The sequence below is a fragment of the Psittacula echo genome (genome assembly GCF_963264785.1).
Source record: "Psittacula echo genome assembly, chromosome: 8".
NCBI lineage: Eukaryota > Metazoa > Chordata > Aves > Psittaciformes > Psittacidae > Psittacula > Psittacula echo.
The window spans coordinates 13450204-13466156 of NC_137744.1; the positions used below are offsets into that span (position 1 = coordinate 13450204).

Here is a 15953-nt window from a genome sequence, read left to right on the forward strand (position 1 = left end):
TTAAAGAGGGCAACTGTTTCTTCTGGCTATCATAAAAGGGTGGCAGTTACGCCCAGCCCATAACAGTACACAGTGGTTTCTGAGTCTTACCGCTCCAGTCTTAAAATAACAGCTTCAGTTTTCCAAGCCAGCCGACAACTGTGGTCAGCCACTAATGCCAGTTTAACCATTTGGCAACTGCCCTATAGGAAACAGCTCTTTTAAGAGAGCCAAAGGAGCCTGTGTCCCCTTGGCCCCTGAGCCATGCTGGGGCGGTTTCAGTCACAAGGGCATGTTGACAGATTTCCTTGGCTACAACCAGCCGCTGTAATAACAACCAAATCCTAGAAAGTTAATACCAAACAAATTGTGGGAGTAGTTTAGAAACAGCAATTCAAGTTAATTGTTTTGGTGTTTTATTTGATTGAGTGGGCGAAACCCTCTGTTCCGCCCCCCCCCCAAACAAACACGCCGCTTCTTGCTGTGTAGTTCCTTTTCCATCTATCGGCAGAACTGACAGCGGAGTTTATTTTGGGCTCGATTCCCTCCTTGTTACGCGCAGTAGTAACCGGCTTTGCGAACAGCGCCGGTGAAAGCGGAACAGGACCCTTGCTGAAATCAGCAATGAGGCAATTACCATAGACCGGGGGATCCTCTCCACCCTCCCCCGAGATGCTGCCTTCGCTGCCCTTCGTCCCTTTTGCGCGGCTGCTGATGGGTCTTCTCTTCAACACGGCACCAACGCGGATGGCGTGCGGAGCTGCCGGACCCAAGCTGTCCATTAGGGAGGGAGAGAACATTGATCACCGCACACCGCGCAGCGACCCTGCGCGCAACGCCTGTGCGCTCGGCGGTGAATGGGGCAACCGGCTGCCCCCCGAGCGGCCGCAACCACATGGCGGTTTCGCAGGCAGGGGCCGCAGCGTTCCCGCCACCCAAGGCAAGGGGCAACGCGCGAAGTTGCGCGGAGCGGCACGAGCTTCCCCACCACCCAGCTTTAAACACCCCCCAAAGGCGCGCGCCGCCAAACCTCCCCTTTCCCCCGGCGGGCGCTACAGTTTTGAATGAATGACATCACCCGCGCAGTCCAACCACCGCGCGGCTGCGCTTAATATTCATGAGGCACCGAGCCAATGAACGGGCGAGGAGGTTGTTTTAAACGGCAGAGCCCCGCAGCCAATCAGGCCGCTCTCGTAGGCAGCCAACGCGAGGCTGAGCCGCGCCGAGCCCCGCGCCGTGCCCTGCGCTCAGCTCCTGTCCACACTGCCGCGAACAATACAGGTACGTGAGCCCCGCCGCAACTTTCCGGGGGGCGGCTGCTGCTGCCCGCCCCGCCCTGCGCCCCTCGTCCTGCCCGACCCCGCTTCATTTTGTGGTTGATATCGGTGTATTTTTTTTTTGTTTTCCGTTCTTTTCTGCCTTTTTTTTTTCATAATTTTTTTTTAATTAAAAAAAAAAGGGGGAGAGGAAATCACCCAAAACTTTCTTCCCCTCTCGCACGGAGATCTCGCACGGTACCGGGGCAGATGCTGCGCGCAGCTGGTGGGGCGGTGGGCAGCGGGCGAGGCGCAGTGTTTACCCCACGCTCTCCTCTCCTGCTCTGCCGGGAGCCCTCCACCCCCGTGCGGAGGGGCTACCTGTCCCCGGTGCAGCCCCGTTTCTCTGCGCCGGGCTCCCGTGCCGCCGAGAGTAATATGGCTGGTGCAGCAACTACACCGGGACTAACTCCTCTTCTCCCCCGCATGGGCAGGGATTTTTCTCTGCCGCCTCCTAATGTCGCATGGCAAAACGCGCGGCGCCCTCGGCTTTTATTTGCCCCTGTTCCTCGGGTGGGCTCGGTGGGGCTGACGGCGGTGGGAAAGTTGTTGGCCGTGCGCAATGCCGTGCCCGCTGTTTATTCTGCATTAATATGGCTGTCGCTTTAGCATCTGACAGGGATAAACCCTGCGCGCTGCGCCCGTCGGTCCCGGCGAAGCAGTTTTTTTCTCGCCGCCGCCGTTTCCAAACTCCCCCAATCCCTTCGCCTCTGCTTCCGCCGCTCTTCCCCTGCTCGGGAAGGTGCCTTCGGCGGGGCTGCGCCCTCGGCGGAGCCCCGCATCGCTTCTTCCCCGCGCCGCGCCGCCCGTACTGTGGGCATTAATATGGCTGGCGCTGGAGAGCCCCGGCGAAGGGAAGAAAGACGTGTAAGCGGCATAGGGATGGGGAGGGGGGTCGCGGCGGGGAAAATCTCATTCCCAGCGCCCCGCCGGGGGTCCAAACCTTTCGCTTTCGCCCCAGCTTCTCTCTCCCCACCTCCCCTTGCCCTCGGCCGGGCTCCGGGGGGCCGCCCCGGGGCTTTCCGCACTCTTTTTCTGGCGGCGCGGAGGAGCGTAGCGGCGGCGATAATGGCTGCACGGGAGCCTTTGTTAGAGAGCGCTGCGCTAGGCAGGGGCCGGGGGGGGGGGGGGGGGGGGGGCGCCTCCCGTCCGCGCCCCGGCCCCGCCGCCCCCCGCCGCCCGATGGGGGGCCGAGCGCGGAGCCCCTTCGCGGCGGGGGCGGCGTTTTGGCGGGGCTGGCGGCCGGGGGCGGCGGGCGCGGGGGGCCGAACGCGGCGGAGGGGGAGCGCGGCTTTGTTCGGCGGCGCGGCGGCGGCGCCGGGAGAAGCCATCTTAGCGAGCGGGGCCGGCCCTGGGCGCGGAGCGCGGCCGCCGCTCTCGCTGCCGCTCGCACCGGCCGCCCGGGGCCGGGCCGGCGCTCCGCGCCCCCGCCCGCCACCGGGCCCCCCGGCGCCCCGCGCCCGCCGCCCCGGCGCATTTCAGGGGCACTTTCTTTCATCAGGAGGCATTTCACAAAATGGAAGATGAATTATTGGCGTCTGGCGGAGCCGCAGCTGCCCCCTCCGCCCGCCGGCCCCGCCGCAGGTGCCCGCTCCCCGCGCCGCGGAGCCTGGCGGCCGCGGTGACCTTGGGGGAGTGGGGGGAAGAAGATGGCGGGAGAGGAGCGGAGCGGAGGCCGGGCCGGCCGCGGCGGGCCGCTCGCCCCCAACTTCGGTCCCCGTCCCGGCCGCGCTCCGGTCTCGCCGCCCGGTCCCAGCGTACGCGGGTTTTCTGTCCGCCCGCGTAGGGCGGCAGCGGGAGCCCCGACGGGTCGGGGAGCGGGCGGGGTGGGAGCGAGCGGTTTAAAGTCACTTCAACAGCACACGGAGGGTGAACGGGCACAATTAAATATTAACGTTGTGCTAATAAAAATTAAATTTTCAAACGCCTGGGAGGCAGTAAATAGGAAATATTACTGCGGGATGGGTTTTTTAATTTTTTATTATGGTTTGGTTTTATTTTTTTTAGAGAAAAAAAGAATAATATGGGGAAAGGGAAAGAAATACAGCCCAAAAGTTAGCATCATCCTCTTGGTGACTTGCTAATCGCATCTTTGCACTGACCACTATGCCTCCGAACATGTGTCACTTGGTGGAGCAAGAGCGAGTGCTGCTCACCACACTGAGCTCCACGGGCCCTGTTGTGTTTAATACTAGCTTTTATTTCCACACCACCTTTATATATATAGAACGTTATTGCAGTTTTATGGGGGGAATAGCCTGTACTGCTTTTCTACCTGGCCGGCAGCTGCGAACATGTGAACTCCGGCTACTAAAGGGATAAGTCACAGCCTGGTGCTGTGCACACCACCTGAGCCCCACTGTGGTAGCCAACAAAAATATTTTATATTAGTTCATATATAACTCTTAATGGGCAGAAGTATGTGTATTTAATAGCCTGTCTCCAGTCTTAGGAGATGATGTAAATGCATATCAATGTAAAACTGAAATCAGTGACCAGTTTTGCTTGGCTCAAGTCTGCAACCCAAGTGTCAAGGGAAGAATAACTTCAGTCTTTCTGTTGGGGATGGTAGGAAGTGTTTTGGGGGGAGAAAGGGATGTGCTGCTGATGGGGTGTCACTTCAGGGGATGGTGGCATGTGTATAAACATATGCATACTGTGTATGTATATACACATTTGTCCGTACATGCACTCACTTACTTCTTTCCCCTTTTTTTCTCTCTTCCCTACAGAGTCAAGATGGCTAAAGGTGATCCGAAGAAGCCCAAGGGCAAGATGTCTGCCTATGCCTTCTTTGTGCAGACTTGTCGTGAGGAACATAAGAAAAAGAACCCAGAGGTTCCGGTCAACTTTGCAGAGTTTTCCAAGAAGTGCTCAGAGAGGTGGAAGGTACCTTAATTTGTGACTTCCTGAGGGGGTAACTTGCTGTATCTGCTAGAATGATGTGCATGTGTCTGAACGTGGAGGAAGCTGGTGCTGTTTTGGTCTGTATACTGTTCTTGGCAGTATGTCCCAGCCATTGACTGGGTGCTGCTGACTGTTGTCATGATCATGAAAGCTTCAGCCAAGTGTATCTGCCTGTTGAGGTGCTTCCATTTTACCAGGCAGTGCCCTTCAGCTGCTACCTCCATCCAGGCCTGTGTCCTTACGGAGGACTCTGGCTGTGCTTGTACCATTCCCGTTGCTTCTCTCTCACAAGCGTGCCAGTGGTGGCTGCGGTCCCTGGTACAGGACCTTCGTCCCCAAGGTGGTCCAGTTAGAAAACAAACAAACTCTGAAACTCCCCTATTGAGTCAGTATGTGTTGGCTTGTTTACTTAAAGTTTGCCAGCTGTTGGGTAATCACAAGTTCGGTGTCTTGTTTTGTTGTTTTTTAGACCATGTCAAGCAAGGAGAAGGCTAAATTTGATGAAATGGCAAAGGCTGATAAGGTACGATACGATAGAGAAATGAAGGACTATGGACCAGCTAAGGGTGGCAAGAAGAAGAAGGACCCCAATGCTCCAAAACGACCACCGTAAGTGACTTTGTGTTAAATGCACAAGTGTTTTGGTTTGTTTCCACACCCTATAACGCAGCCGATAGGTTTCCATACAGGAAGTAGACGGGGTATGCTGTTGGTATAGCAGTATTGGTAATCTTCACATCTTAGTGATGCTGGCTTGCAAATCTTCTAGGCAGTTTGTAATCTTGAGCATGTAGAGCACTGACATGACTTGCCAGTACTTGGTACCCTTAAATTCATAGTAATGGAAGACATGGAAATGAGTGGGCCACAGTGAGACTTGTGTATCTAAGATTAAATCGGGTGGGGAGGATAGACAACATCTGATTGAAAGCAGCACTGGGTGAAGGCTGAAGGTCTGGGCCTCAGTAAAATAAAAACAGATTTGGATTTATGTTTGGGTCTTGGTCTTTTTAAGTAAGTTGTTCCTGTGTGAATGTTATGGGTGAGGGACAGAGGAAGGGATGTTCCCCAGGCAGGCTGCTGTGGTGCTGACTGTCCTCTTGGTGCTTCTCTCCAAGGTCTGGCTTCTTCCTCTTCTGTTCAGAATTCCGCCCCAAGATCAAGTCCACAAACCCCGGCATATCCATTGGAGATGTAGCGAAGAAACTGGGTGAAATGTGGAACAACCTCAGTGATGGGGAAAAGCAGCCTTACAACAATAAGGCAGCTAAACTGAAGGAGAAGTACGAGAAGGTAAGGCTAGTTTTCACTTGTGCCTCTTCCACGCTGGCTCTTGTGTTGATGTGTTTCTGTAATGTATACCCAGCTAAGGTGGCCCCAGCACAGTGAGCATCTCCAGCTTACAGACCTGTTCTCATCACGCTGTGTGCTATGCAGCTGAGCACTGTGTACATTGGGACGGAGTAGGTTAGAGAGCCAAGGGCGAATTCCAGCATGGATGGAGAGCTTTCCCGCAGTGATGCCCCGCAGTGGCTGCTGTGTTGCTCCAGCACAGGGTGTGTTGTGCTGTTAAAGGAGTTTTGTCCCATTAGCAGGAAACTTTTAAGAGAGGCTGGGTTCTCTTCTCCTCCTCAAGGCAATAACCATGAACGCAGGGTTCAAGGTATCCATCATCTGGAGGCAGCTGAGGATGCTTAGGTGTCTGCATACCTGTGTAGCATAACGCTGGGTGTTGCCCCTTTTGGAGGTGCAGCTGTGGAAGGCCAGTCCCTTTACGTTAACACCCGCTGCTGTACAAATGCTGTATGTGTTTGCTGCTTAGAGCAAATTAAGACGTCCCCTTGACTTTGCAGGATGTTGCAGACTACAAGTCTAAAGGAAAGTTTGATGGCGCAAAGGGAGCAGCAACCAAAGCTGCTCGGAAAAAGGTAGAGGAAGAAGACGAAGAGGAGGAGGAGGATGAAGAAGAGGAGGATGAAGATGATGATGATGAATAAAACTGTACAATACTTGTCTCCATGTGAATACCATAGAGTAGGGGAAACACCGTAAACGAAGCACCTCTTATTTGAGATGGTGTCTCTTGCCCTTATTAGGCTTAATTAAAAAAAAAAAAAAAAAATTTGGGTTCCGATCGCGTTGTAGTTTCTAAAAGTGCTCTAGAAAATTGTAACTGGTTTACATGAAGTGGCCATGGGTGTAGCGAGCACCCTGAAACTGTATCAAAGTTGTACATATTTCCAAACATTTTTAAAATGGAAAGGCGCTCTAGTGTTCTCCTAACTCTGTGCACTTTGCTGTTGGTGTAACAAAGCATTTAAAAATGTTTCAAGCATTTTTTAATTTGTAAGGTGGTGTTACTATATGGTTATTGGCTAGAAAATCCTGGGTTATAAACTGTACATATCTATAGTTTGTAAAAACTAGACAGATTCTTGTGGTACATGCTTAGAGTTATGATGCCTTAGAGGAGCAGTGATTACTTGGAAAGGTTGTACGTTCCCCAGGGTGCCATGGCCCAGAGCATGCACTGTGAGGGTAGATCTATTTACACTACAGTGGGCGTCCATTTAGCTTAAAGTTGTCTTTCTGTATATAGTGAAATAGCATTCTGCTGCCATTCTTAGTTGTGGAAAGGGGGTTCAGCTGGCATGAGAAGTGTATGGATTTTTTTAGTTAAGTGCGGTAGTTTTTAAACTGAAACTGTAGACATCTCTTCATCGTCAACTAAGTGAAGAGCCAGTGCAGCAACTGAAGTTCAAAAACACTCTGTACTTAAACGAATTTGCAACATTCTGTTTTTTTTGTATGTTTAGAATGCTGAAATGTTTTTGAAGCAAAATAAACAGTATTACATTTTTAAAACTGTTCTTGACAACACTCTAAATTTCTGGTTTTAAAGGATCTTGACGACAGCAAGAGGTTCATTTTGAAGTCTGTGGCATCCCTCAGGGCTGGTGACTTAGGAAACATTCTGACTCAAGGATTTAAATAAAATAAAATAAATGGTGGCCAGCCAAAACTGGCTGAATTGAAAGAGATGGCTGCTCCAGCTAATATGCAATCGTAACTGTTTATGGCTGAGTGGCATAAGATGCTATGCAAGTTTGAACTTTATTACTTGAACTTGGGAGCCTAAATGAACATTCATGACTTAATTGTTTGTTTGTGTGTGTATATAGCAGCATTCAGAGATGCAGAGAAAGGTAGGTGGCTAGGAATGAGGCTGACACCATGGAATAAGTATAAAAGCATAGTTTGGATTTTTTTTTTTCCAGTTGTGTTGGGTAAATTTATAGCCCAAATGCATTGCTGTACATATTAAAATGTGCCTTTTTTGTCCTGTGTTAAACTGTTTCAGACTTGTGGTTTTTTCTAGCATCTTGATTCATGGCAGGAGCCAGGCGCCTAGTCTAACTCCCTGCTGAAGCAGGAGCGTGGCACAGGTACTTAGTCTGTGTCCTTTCTCTAACCATGCAAGTTTTAATAGGAACTGGGTGCTATGAGGTGGGTTGGGGGAGTGATGCAGGTCTCTCTCCTCTCAGGTGACCAGCTGGCTGGGTCATTGCCATCTTTCAAATCTAAGCTGGGGATGTTTTGCAGCCCTTGGAAGGGAAGAGTAGTACCTGGTCTTCAGCTGGTGACTGACCTCGTTTTCCCTTAGCATGGAAACTGCATGAACTGGGAACACTACAGCATCCACTCACTACCCTCGTGCTGGCTGTAGTTAGCAGTTGGTGTTTGCTTGGCAGTGAGACGGAGATGGGTGTGAGGATACTTGCATTAATGGCAGGTCAGAGTTGTGGACTGCCATGTGCAGCTGACTTAAGAGGACAGGATAACTCATTAGTGTGAACTGTGAGTATGGGCTGCTGCCGCTGCTTCATTTGAGCCTAACTGCAGATTAATGAGGGCCAGGCTCACAGGCAGTAACTACTTCTAATGTGGATAAAACAGCTCTGTTGCCTAATTGGGTAGCACATCTGGCTTCCTGTGACTTCTCAACAACCGTGGTATTTTAGCAAAAGAGTTGAGATGGACTAGAACCTGAAAGCAAAACCAAGCAAAACTTGGTATTGGATGAAGCAAGCTAATAAACTTTATGAAACATAGCAACATGAGCAACTCTTTTAAGGTTAAGTTGCAGTTGGATCGTTTAGAAATACTTCTATAATTGCTTAATTATGGCACTTTACTGTCTTCAGTGCACAAAAAAACCCAAGTGTGAGATTAGCCCCCATTTTATGGGAAGTTGCATTTTGAAAGCCTCAAATTGGTATCTGGAAAAGAGAAATAGGTACCTTTTTGTATTTGCTATCCTTTCCGCATGTCTTCAGCTATGCAGGAGAGGACAACTGGAGATTCCAGCACATGGGAAATTGGTGGGGAAGTGGTGGAGCAAAGAAAAGTGATGGCATTGTTTCAGGAGCTCTAATACTGTTTCTTTTGTCTAGTTGGCAAAATCTCCCCTTAGCCACATATGGGAATTAGTGTAGATCACTGCTGTGCAAATCGGGCTTGGCTTTGAATTAACTGCCAGTGAGCTGAGCCCCTATCGATAGTATCAGCAAATAAGAACTAGAGCTGACACCTCTTTGTCTTCATTATATTGGAAATCTATTGACTTGTAGGGCTTGATTAAGGTCTTGAACCTTGTGGTGCACTACGTGTTCCTACTCTGCAGATGCCTAAAATACAGTGTGCCGTGGAGATACTGTTCAATACAATGCTAGTGCAGGACCACGAAGACTCAAATTCGGCTATTGCAGATGTAGTGATGATGCTTCTGCCCCCAATACTCTGCTATTGGGAAATGCCATAGTGTAAATTGTATAAATAACACATGATTTACCCCCCGCACACACACTGTTTTTTGTGGTCTGAGATGTCATCTCAAATATTGGGAACTGCTTAATTTGACCCAGCTCTGTTTTTGATAGAGCAACCTCCAAATGCTCTCTGCTTTAAAATGCCTGTGGTGTTTTAAAGCAAACAACTTTGCTTTGGGCTGCTGTACAGCTCAAACTTCTTTAGTTGTGAGCCAAGCAAGTATGTCTTATTAACTCTGCTGTATGTAGAGAAGGGTAATGATGGAACAGATCTGGGGAAAGAATGAAGAGAGACTTCCTCATATGAATTTGGCAGAGCTGGCTGTGAGACTGCTTGGATTCCCAAAATGCAAAATGTGATTTGTTGCATCCCCCCTGTCCTGCTGAAGTCAGGCTGAGGTGGGCTGGGAGGATGAGGGGCTTGGTTAGGAAAAAGAGATGTTGAGGAGGCACAGTGGATGGCTTGACTGGATGGGCTGGTCCCTCTAGATGCCTAAAGCAGTGTCAGAGGTGTGAGAGCTTTTGCTCAAGGGAAAGCATCTGCTGGTGCTGATGTGGGGCAGAGGTGGGCAGAGGCAGGCAGGATCCTGCCTGTAAGCACTGACCCCCATGGTGAAGCTGATTTCCCATGGTTGGTACCACTTGCTTTGCACTCAGGACTGTACATAGGCTTGAGAACACAGTTGCTACCAAAATGCACTACATCCCTCTGAAATCAAACCAGCTAGGGGGCAATGCGATTAATGGGGCTGTCAAGCTGATCTGTGCAGGCCAGAGCCTGTCTCTGCCGAAAATGAGCCCAGCAATCTATTAGCATGACCTGGAGAGGCAGAGGAGTGATGTTCTCCTGCTGCTCTGTAGCCTTTACATTCCTAAATTCAGCTGAAATACTTGGTGTGAGCCCTTACACTAGAGGAGGGGCTGTAGTGGAGGGACTGCATTGGGGAAGCCCTACCATGCATGTAGGGTTAGCTCCCTGCAAGTAGACACAAGGAAAACCACACTGCAGAATGGTTTCTTACCATTCGTGTCTGTACCCTAATGCATCTGTGGGGAAGCAGGGCATTAATTGTTCCTGTAATAAAATTAATTAAAAATCCTAGTCCAAATGCATGTTGAATCAATAAGCAACAAATGACTGCGGCTCTAACAGAGGTCCACGGGAAGGTGAGAGCCTGCTTTGGGGATCACACTGGGGACACAAAGCGTCTCTCTTGCCTGGTCTCTTTGAACAGCTGATTCTTATATAGTTTTATTCACTCCCAATAAACCCTGCAAGAACAGCAGAGAGGTGTAGGGGCTTGTGTTGGCTCTGGCTCAGGTGGTGGCAGGTGAATGGCTTTTTGCTTCCAGCCTCCAGCACAATCCTGGCAGCTGCCATGCATTTATGTTTTCCCTCTGCTCACTCAGGCTGTTGTTCCATGGGCAGAGAAACACCTCCTGAGTAAGCCCTCTTCTGCCATTTTGGGAATCTGGGCTGGGACCAGAAGTGGCTGGGATGGGATGTCCCTGCTGGTTTTTGTGGGGGTGAGAGCAGGATGCTGCACTTATGGCAATATTTCGTTTGCTTTCTCTCAAGCTCCACGCTTCCCTCTCTGAATGTTAGCCTGAGCTTGCTTTCCTCTCAAAGATAGCTGGAAGAACTGTGACAAGTGACACACTGCTTTTCGCTAGGGCCGTACCACATTTAAATGCAATAAACTGAATTGCAAATTGCAGCTGTGCTGCAAAACAAAGTGTGCTGGAGACCCTCTTGCCAAACAAGAGGGCTGCTCTCTAAATGTGTTTCAGCTTGGAGTGGAAAAGGGACCGGGTAATGCACATGCCTGACAGGGGTTCATGCCCTATGAGATGTCTTCAGCCCTTTTCAGCAGGCTGGGCTCTGTTGGGAGTGTGGTGTGTGCCTGCCTCTGCTTGGGCAGCATTTGGCAGCCTGTGTTCAAAGTGCTCTGCAAACATCTCGTCCTTCTGATAAGTACATGCTAAAGCAGGAGGTGGATGAGGGGTGGCTTATGGCTTGTGCTGACGATCTTGATTGGAGTTGCCTGCTGCTAAGAGCTCCTGCCTGAGCACCTCCCTGCACCTGGATCCCTAAATTAGGCAGGAGGAAGCAGTCACAGCCCTGTTGGAGCTGGTAGTTATGTCTCTTGGGTGGTATCTCCTCTTGTTGCTGGATGTGGCATGGCCTCACAGGAATGCCTATGAAGTAGCTAAACTGGGATTAGTCTTCCTGTTAAGCTGGAGCAGAAATGGCAAATGACCTCTCTAGGGCTGAGGAGCCTGGGTTGTTGTGTGGAGCAGCAAACTGGTGCTGTGGTTGGGTTAAGACCTTTGGAAGCTGGGCTGTATAGAAGCCCATGTTTATCTTGTTGATGTTGGGAGATGAAAATGTGTTAACTGTGGTAAGGGGATGCCTGCCCTGTGGCTGTCCTCTGGCATGGTTGACTTCATGTACCTGGCTGAGTCCAGCAGCCAAGAAAATCACAGCTGGAAACCAAGCTGTAGGACTGGGTGTTTTGGTTGTGTTTGTGGTTGACTGCTGAGCTTCTGAACTGCAGGTACTGCTGCTTTGCAGCTGTACCTGCCAGCTTGGCTTGCTTCTGTCTGGGTGCTCCCCTCCAAGACACCCAAGGAGCAGCCCGTTTGCATAGGTCTTGCATGTTGCTGGAGCCAAGCCTGTGTAAGGAGGGAGGCAGGTAGGATGCTGTGAATGATAGTCACTTTTTCTTCGCAACGCATCCCCTTGGAAAGCTCCTGCAGGTATTTCAAATCAGAAAAATGCTCTTTTTAAAAAGCAGTACTCAAACATAGCCTGCCTTTGTTGTTGTGAGAGCTTATTGCTTGGAAGTGTTTTTAACTGCTTCTTTGCGAAGCTTAAAATTTGCTTCATGTTAGTTTGGAAAATTAATACCTGTGGAAGGGTGAAGTGGTTTGAGGGATTGCTTGAGACAAATGCCTCTTGCCTGCTGCTAATTACTGTGTGATCTTTTACTCTGTGTTACCTTGGATGTACTAGCAATAATTCATGGTCTTGCAAAAGGGAAAGGTAGAAACAGAGGCAATTGGTCTCCAGTTTTCCTGAAACATGTATGTTGGTCAAGTTTTGTTCTCTTTGGCTTTAGAGCTCAGGCTGGGGACCTGTTCTGGGCTTGGCTTCTGCAGTTTTTTGGGGTTTTGCTGCCTGTAGCTCCTGGTGAAGCTCGCTCCCCACTAGCAGGGAGAGCAGCACTGGGTCTTCTGTTGCTTTATTTTGTTGCTTCATACAGTAACTTGTCTATTGCAAGCTGCTGGGAGGTCTTTCAAACCGAGCTCAAAGGTCAAGGCATCACTAAAAGTCTTGAAGAGCCCTTTCTTCCAAGGGTGTGTCTGGAAGTGGAATAAAACCTGACCAAGTGGTGTTAAGTTGTCTAATAAAACATCTCTTGCTCCACACTTTAGCTCCTCTTTCATTTGCCAGTGATTCCCCACCAGAGATTGTTGTCCAGCAAACAAATCAGCTAGATCAGACCTGGTATTTTCAACCTTGAGAGCAACCTGCAAAAGGCCTTGGATGGTTTTGAATGTAGGAGGACTTGGCCTTGGTTTTCTGCTCTTCCCTGTGCATCTCTGCGGTATGCTGCTCTCCCCTCTTAGCGCTTTGCTAGGGAGAAAGTGAAGGTGTCTCCCTTAGAAGCTCAGCCCTTCAACTTTTCCATTACTGTGTGTTTACTTATATGTGGGGAGCACCAAAAAACACTCATACAGACTCAGGGAATATTTTCCTTGGTGCTCCTCATTTACTAGAAGGTGACATCTTAAAAAGCCAATTCCAACAGCAGTTCAGGCTGATCTTTCCAAGAGCAAAATAGAAGGAAGCCCCTAAAACCTCTCTTTTCTCTGTTCCTCCTCAAACTGTCCAGATAAATGTCCCCACAATGTTTGTTTCACACATCTGTTAGCTTATAAAGACCCTGTTCTTTGCCTGTTCTCCCATTCCCTGCTCCAGATCTATCTCTACCCAGCAAAGCAGCCACAGTCAATAGATGGGACCCAATGGCTTATTTGAGGTCGTGTAACTTACTCCCAAGTTTTGAGAAGAGGCTGGCTTATGTTTTCCTGGTAGTCAGGTGCTTCAGGGAAGATGTAGCTCATGGCAGTGTTGGGGCGAGGGTGGAGGCTGCAGTGATGCTGGGAATGTGCTGGGCTGGCTGGTGCATGTGGACCCAAGCAGTCGTGATGGAGGTGGGAAATGGGAGCAGGAGGCAGTTGAGGGATATAGGTCTCTGGGTCTTGAGCAGACAGCATCCAGCCCACAGGCTCTCCCTCTGTGTCAGGGACTATATAGTGCTCTATTTCACAGCCAGCCCTGTGAGATAAGGTTTAGTAGCAGAAAGGGAATGGTGGTCTTAAAAATGTTTGCTGTTGCTTGTGGTCAGGTCTTTAATGGAGATAGTTATGGCCAATGGAATATGTTGGGCTGTGGTCGTGATGAGTGTCTGTAGCATGCTTGTTGGGCTGGGATTACCTTCTCATGGCAGGGAGCAGGAGTAGGCTGCTGTGGGGTGAGCTAAGGGGTTTATTAACGTGTGTATGGGAAGTACGTATGTGCCTCCATATATACTCTCACCCTGCCAAGCAGGAGTTTCCTGCCCTTCAGAGGTGCTCTGGTAGGGTCTCTTCCCCATTTACCCCTTTTTCAGGCCATGGTCGGGTGCCAGCTCTCACAAGAGGTGCCGGGGCTGTGCCAGAGCATGTTAGGGAGCTGCCAGCCTCTCCTACAGCAGAGCTGCAAATCCCCATGAGCAGGATTGCCTCTGGCAGCCCTGAGGGGAGGGTCCCATGGGGACAGCCCACCCCGACAGGAGCTCAGGGTGCCTGTGGTGGGAGAGGGGATCCTGCTGGAGGAGCCGCTGGTTTGCTGGAAGCAGCCTCCTAAATATGGACGTGATTACTTATTTATTTGCTTGCTCTGGAATCTTTGCGTTTTTCCCTTAATCCTGGAGGAAAACCAGGCAGTGCCCTGTCTGCGTGTGACATGGCGGTGCACAAACTCCCTTTGTGACTTCTTTTTCACGGGGGAGAAACACATTCAGGAAAAAGCAAGGCCCTGACAACATGAATCAAGTGTTTCTAAATATGGACATCCCTTTTTGGACTAAAAAGTCTTTTTTGTACCATGCATATTTCCCCTGTTAATCATTTCCTTTTGTTCCTCGCAAACTTTGGTCCTCCAATGTTATAGAAGGAATGATAGCCGCTCTGTTTGTAAACTTTCCTTTATGATATGTGAACTGGCTTGTATGTTAGATGAATTTGCTGGGTTTTCTTTTTAATGCAGTTGGAAAGGCCAGCACTCCAGTTAGCCTCGGCTTTTTCTTCTTTCAAGAAACAGTTATATTTGGTCTCAGCCCTTCTCAAATATTGGGTATTTTACAGGACATTGAGCTTTGCCTGGTCCTGTTCACTGCTTTTGTGTTACACTAATTGGCTTGATAAAGAAGGGCCTGGGCTCCATAAAGTGCTTCTCCTCCAAGGTGAAATGTGAGATGGGGAAGGGGGGGAAATATTCAGATGTTCACAAGTGTTTATGCTTGCTGCATAATCTGAATGCATCAGAAATGAGCTAGAGCTCAGACAAAGCAGCGGATTAGGAGTCTGAGATGGGCAAGCAGGGTGGACATCTGGAAACCTGCTGTTTAGTTTGTCTGCTGGGGTGGGTTGCATCTTCATTATGTGGGTTACACACACAGGGGATGAGCAGCACGCTGGGATTGCAGTTGCTGTCTATGGGTATATTCTGCAATAACAGTTTCTGTTGTTATTTATGGAGCACCCCACCCTCCCCAGCGGAGCTCTGCCTGTTCAGCACAAACCCAGTCACCAGCACAAGCAGGGCAGGAGAAGCTCTGAAGGTGGAGGGAGGGCTTGGGCTGGCAGCACTGTTTGCATGCACCACCTCTGCCTGCTCCTTTGAGGGCTTGGGGAGAAACGTTGCCTGTGGCTGCTGTAACACAGATGGTGGATGCTTGGGCCCTTCCTTGCAGTGTCTCCCTGCATTTTTGGGCAGGCGCAGCTCTGCAGAGTCAAACAGGACACAAAACGCATGGGAGAGGAAGAGAGAAACCAAACTCAAGGCTTCTGAACTGTTCCCATGCTTGGAGCCTGGTTCTCCCAAAGTTGAGCCTATTGTTGCTGCACAGGGCTGCTTCTGCCGTCGCTAGTATCTGCTCAGGGTTGGCTTTACCTGGCCCGTCCCATTGCCTGACCCCTGTGGGCACAGGGTGCAGAGCTCTGGGTGGAGTGGGGACAGATGTGTGAGGCTTTTAATTTGATGATTAAATAGGGGCTGAGAAATGCTTTTGCCTTCTCGAAAACACATTATTGGAGAAGGAATTCTAAATATGCTGTGAACAGAAATAGCCAAATACTCCTTTGTTTTGGTTTTGTTTTTCCCAAAAAAGTCACTTTGTTACTAGCTTCTTGGTGTGTGCTCCATTTCTTCTGCTCTATCTCCAGTGTTTTGTTCTCCTTGTGTTTCTATCCCCTTCCTGGGTAACCTGTCTTGGCAGCTTCAATTCTGTCCACAGCCATAATGTACCAAAACCTGGCTGTACACAGCTGGAGCCTTGCTGTGCTCCCACCAAATACCCACTGCTGCCTGCCCACGGGTGGGAAACATCACACTGAGCAAGCTGGCACCAAGAGGTTGGGGATATGTGCCTTGTTTGGGGGAACAGTGGAATTCACACTCTGCCTGAACTATGGCAAAGCCAAAGCGCAGCAGTTTAGGAGAGGGTAAAGAGGAGACCTCCAGGCACAACTACATCACCCCGAAGCAGGTACAAGAGCTTGGTGGTGCTTTGGATCATGCTTGGGATGATAAAAGTAAAGGGATTTTTAATTTAAAGAGGTATTCAGTGTTGTGAAAGAGAAGCAGGGACCT

At 49.9% G+C, this 15953-nt stretch overlaps 1 protein-coding gene across 1 annotated transcript; it reads left to right on the plus strand.

Annotated features, from left to right (window-relative positions):
* The first annotated feature begins 999 nt into the window (after nucleotides 1-999).
* On the plus strand, nucleotides 1000-6625 carry HMGB3 (high mobility group box 3). The gene is made up of 5 exons (XM_080624790.1): nucleotides 1000-1260; nucleotides 4028-4184; nucleotides 4672-4811; nucleotides 5321-5495; nucleotides 6056-6625. The coding sequence occupies exons 2-5, from the start codon at nucleotides 4035-4037 to the stop codon at nucleotides 6197-6199; spliced, it is 609 nt and encodes a 202-aa protein (XP_080480916.1). The 5' UTR covers nucleotides 1000-1260; nucleotides 4028-4034; the 3' UTR covers nucleotides 6200-6625.
* Nucleotides 6626-15953: the final 9328 nt, after the last annotated feature.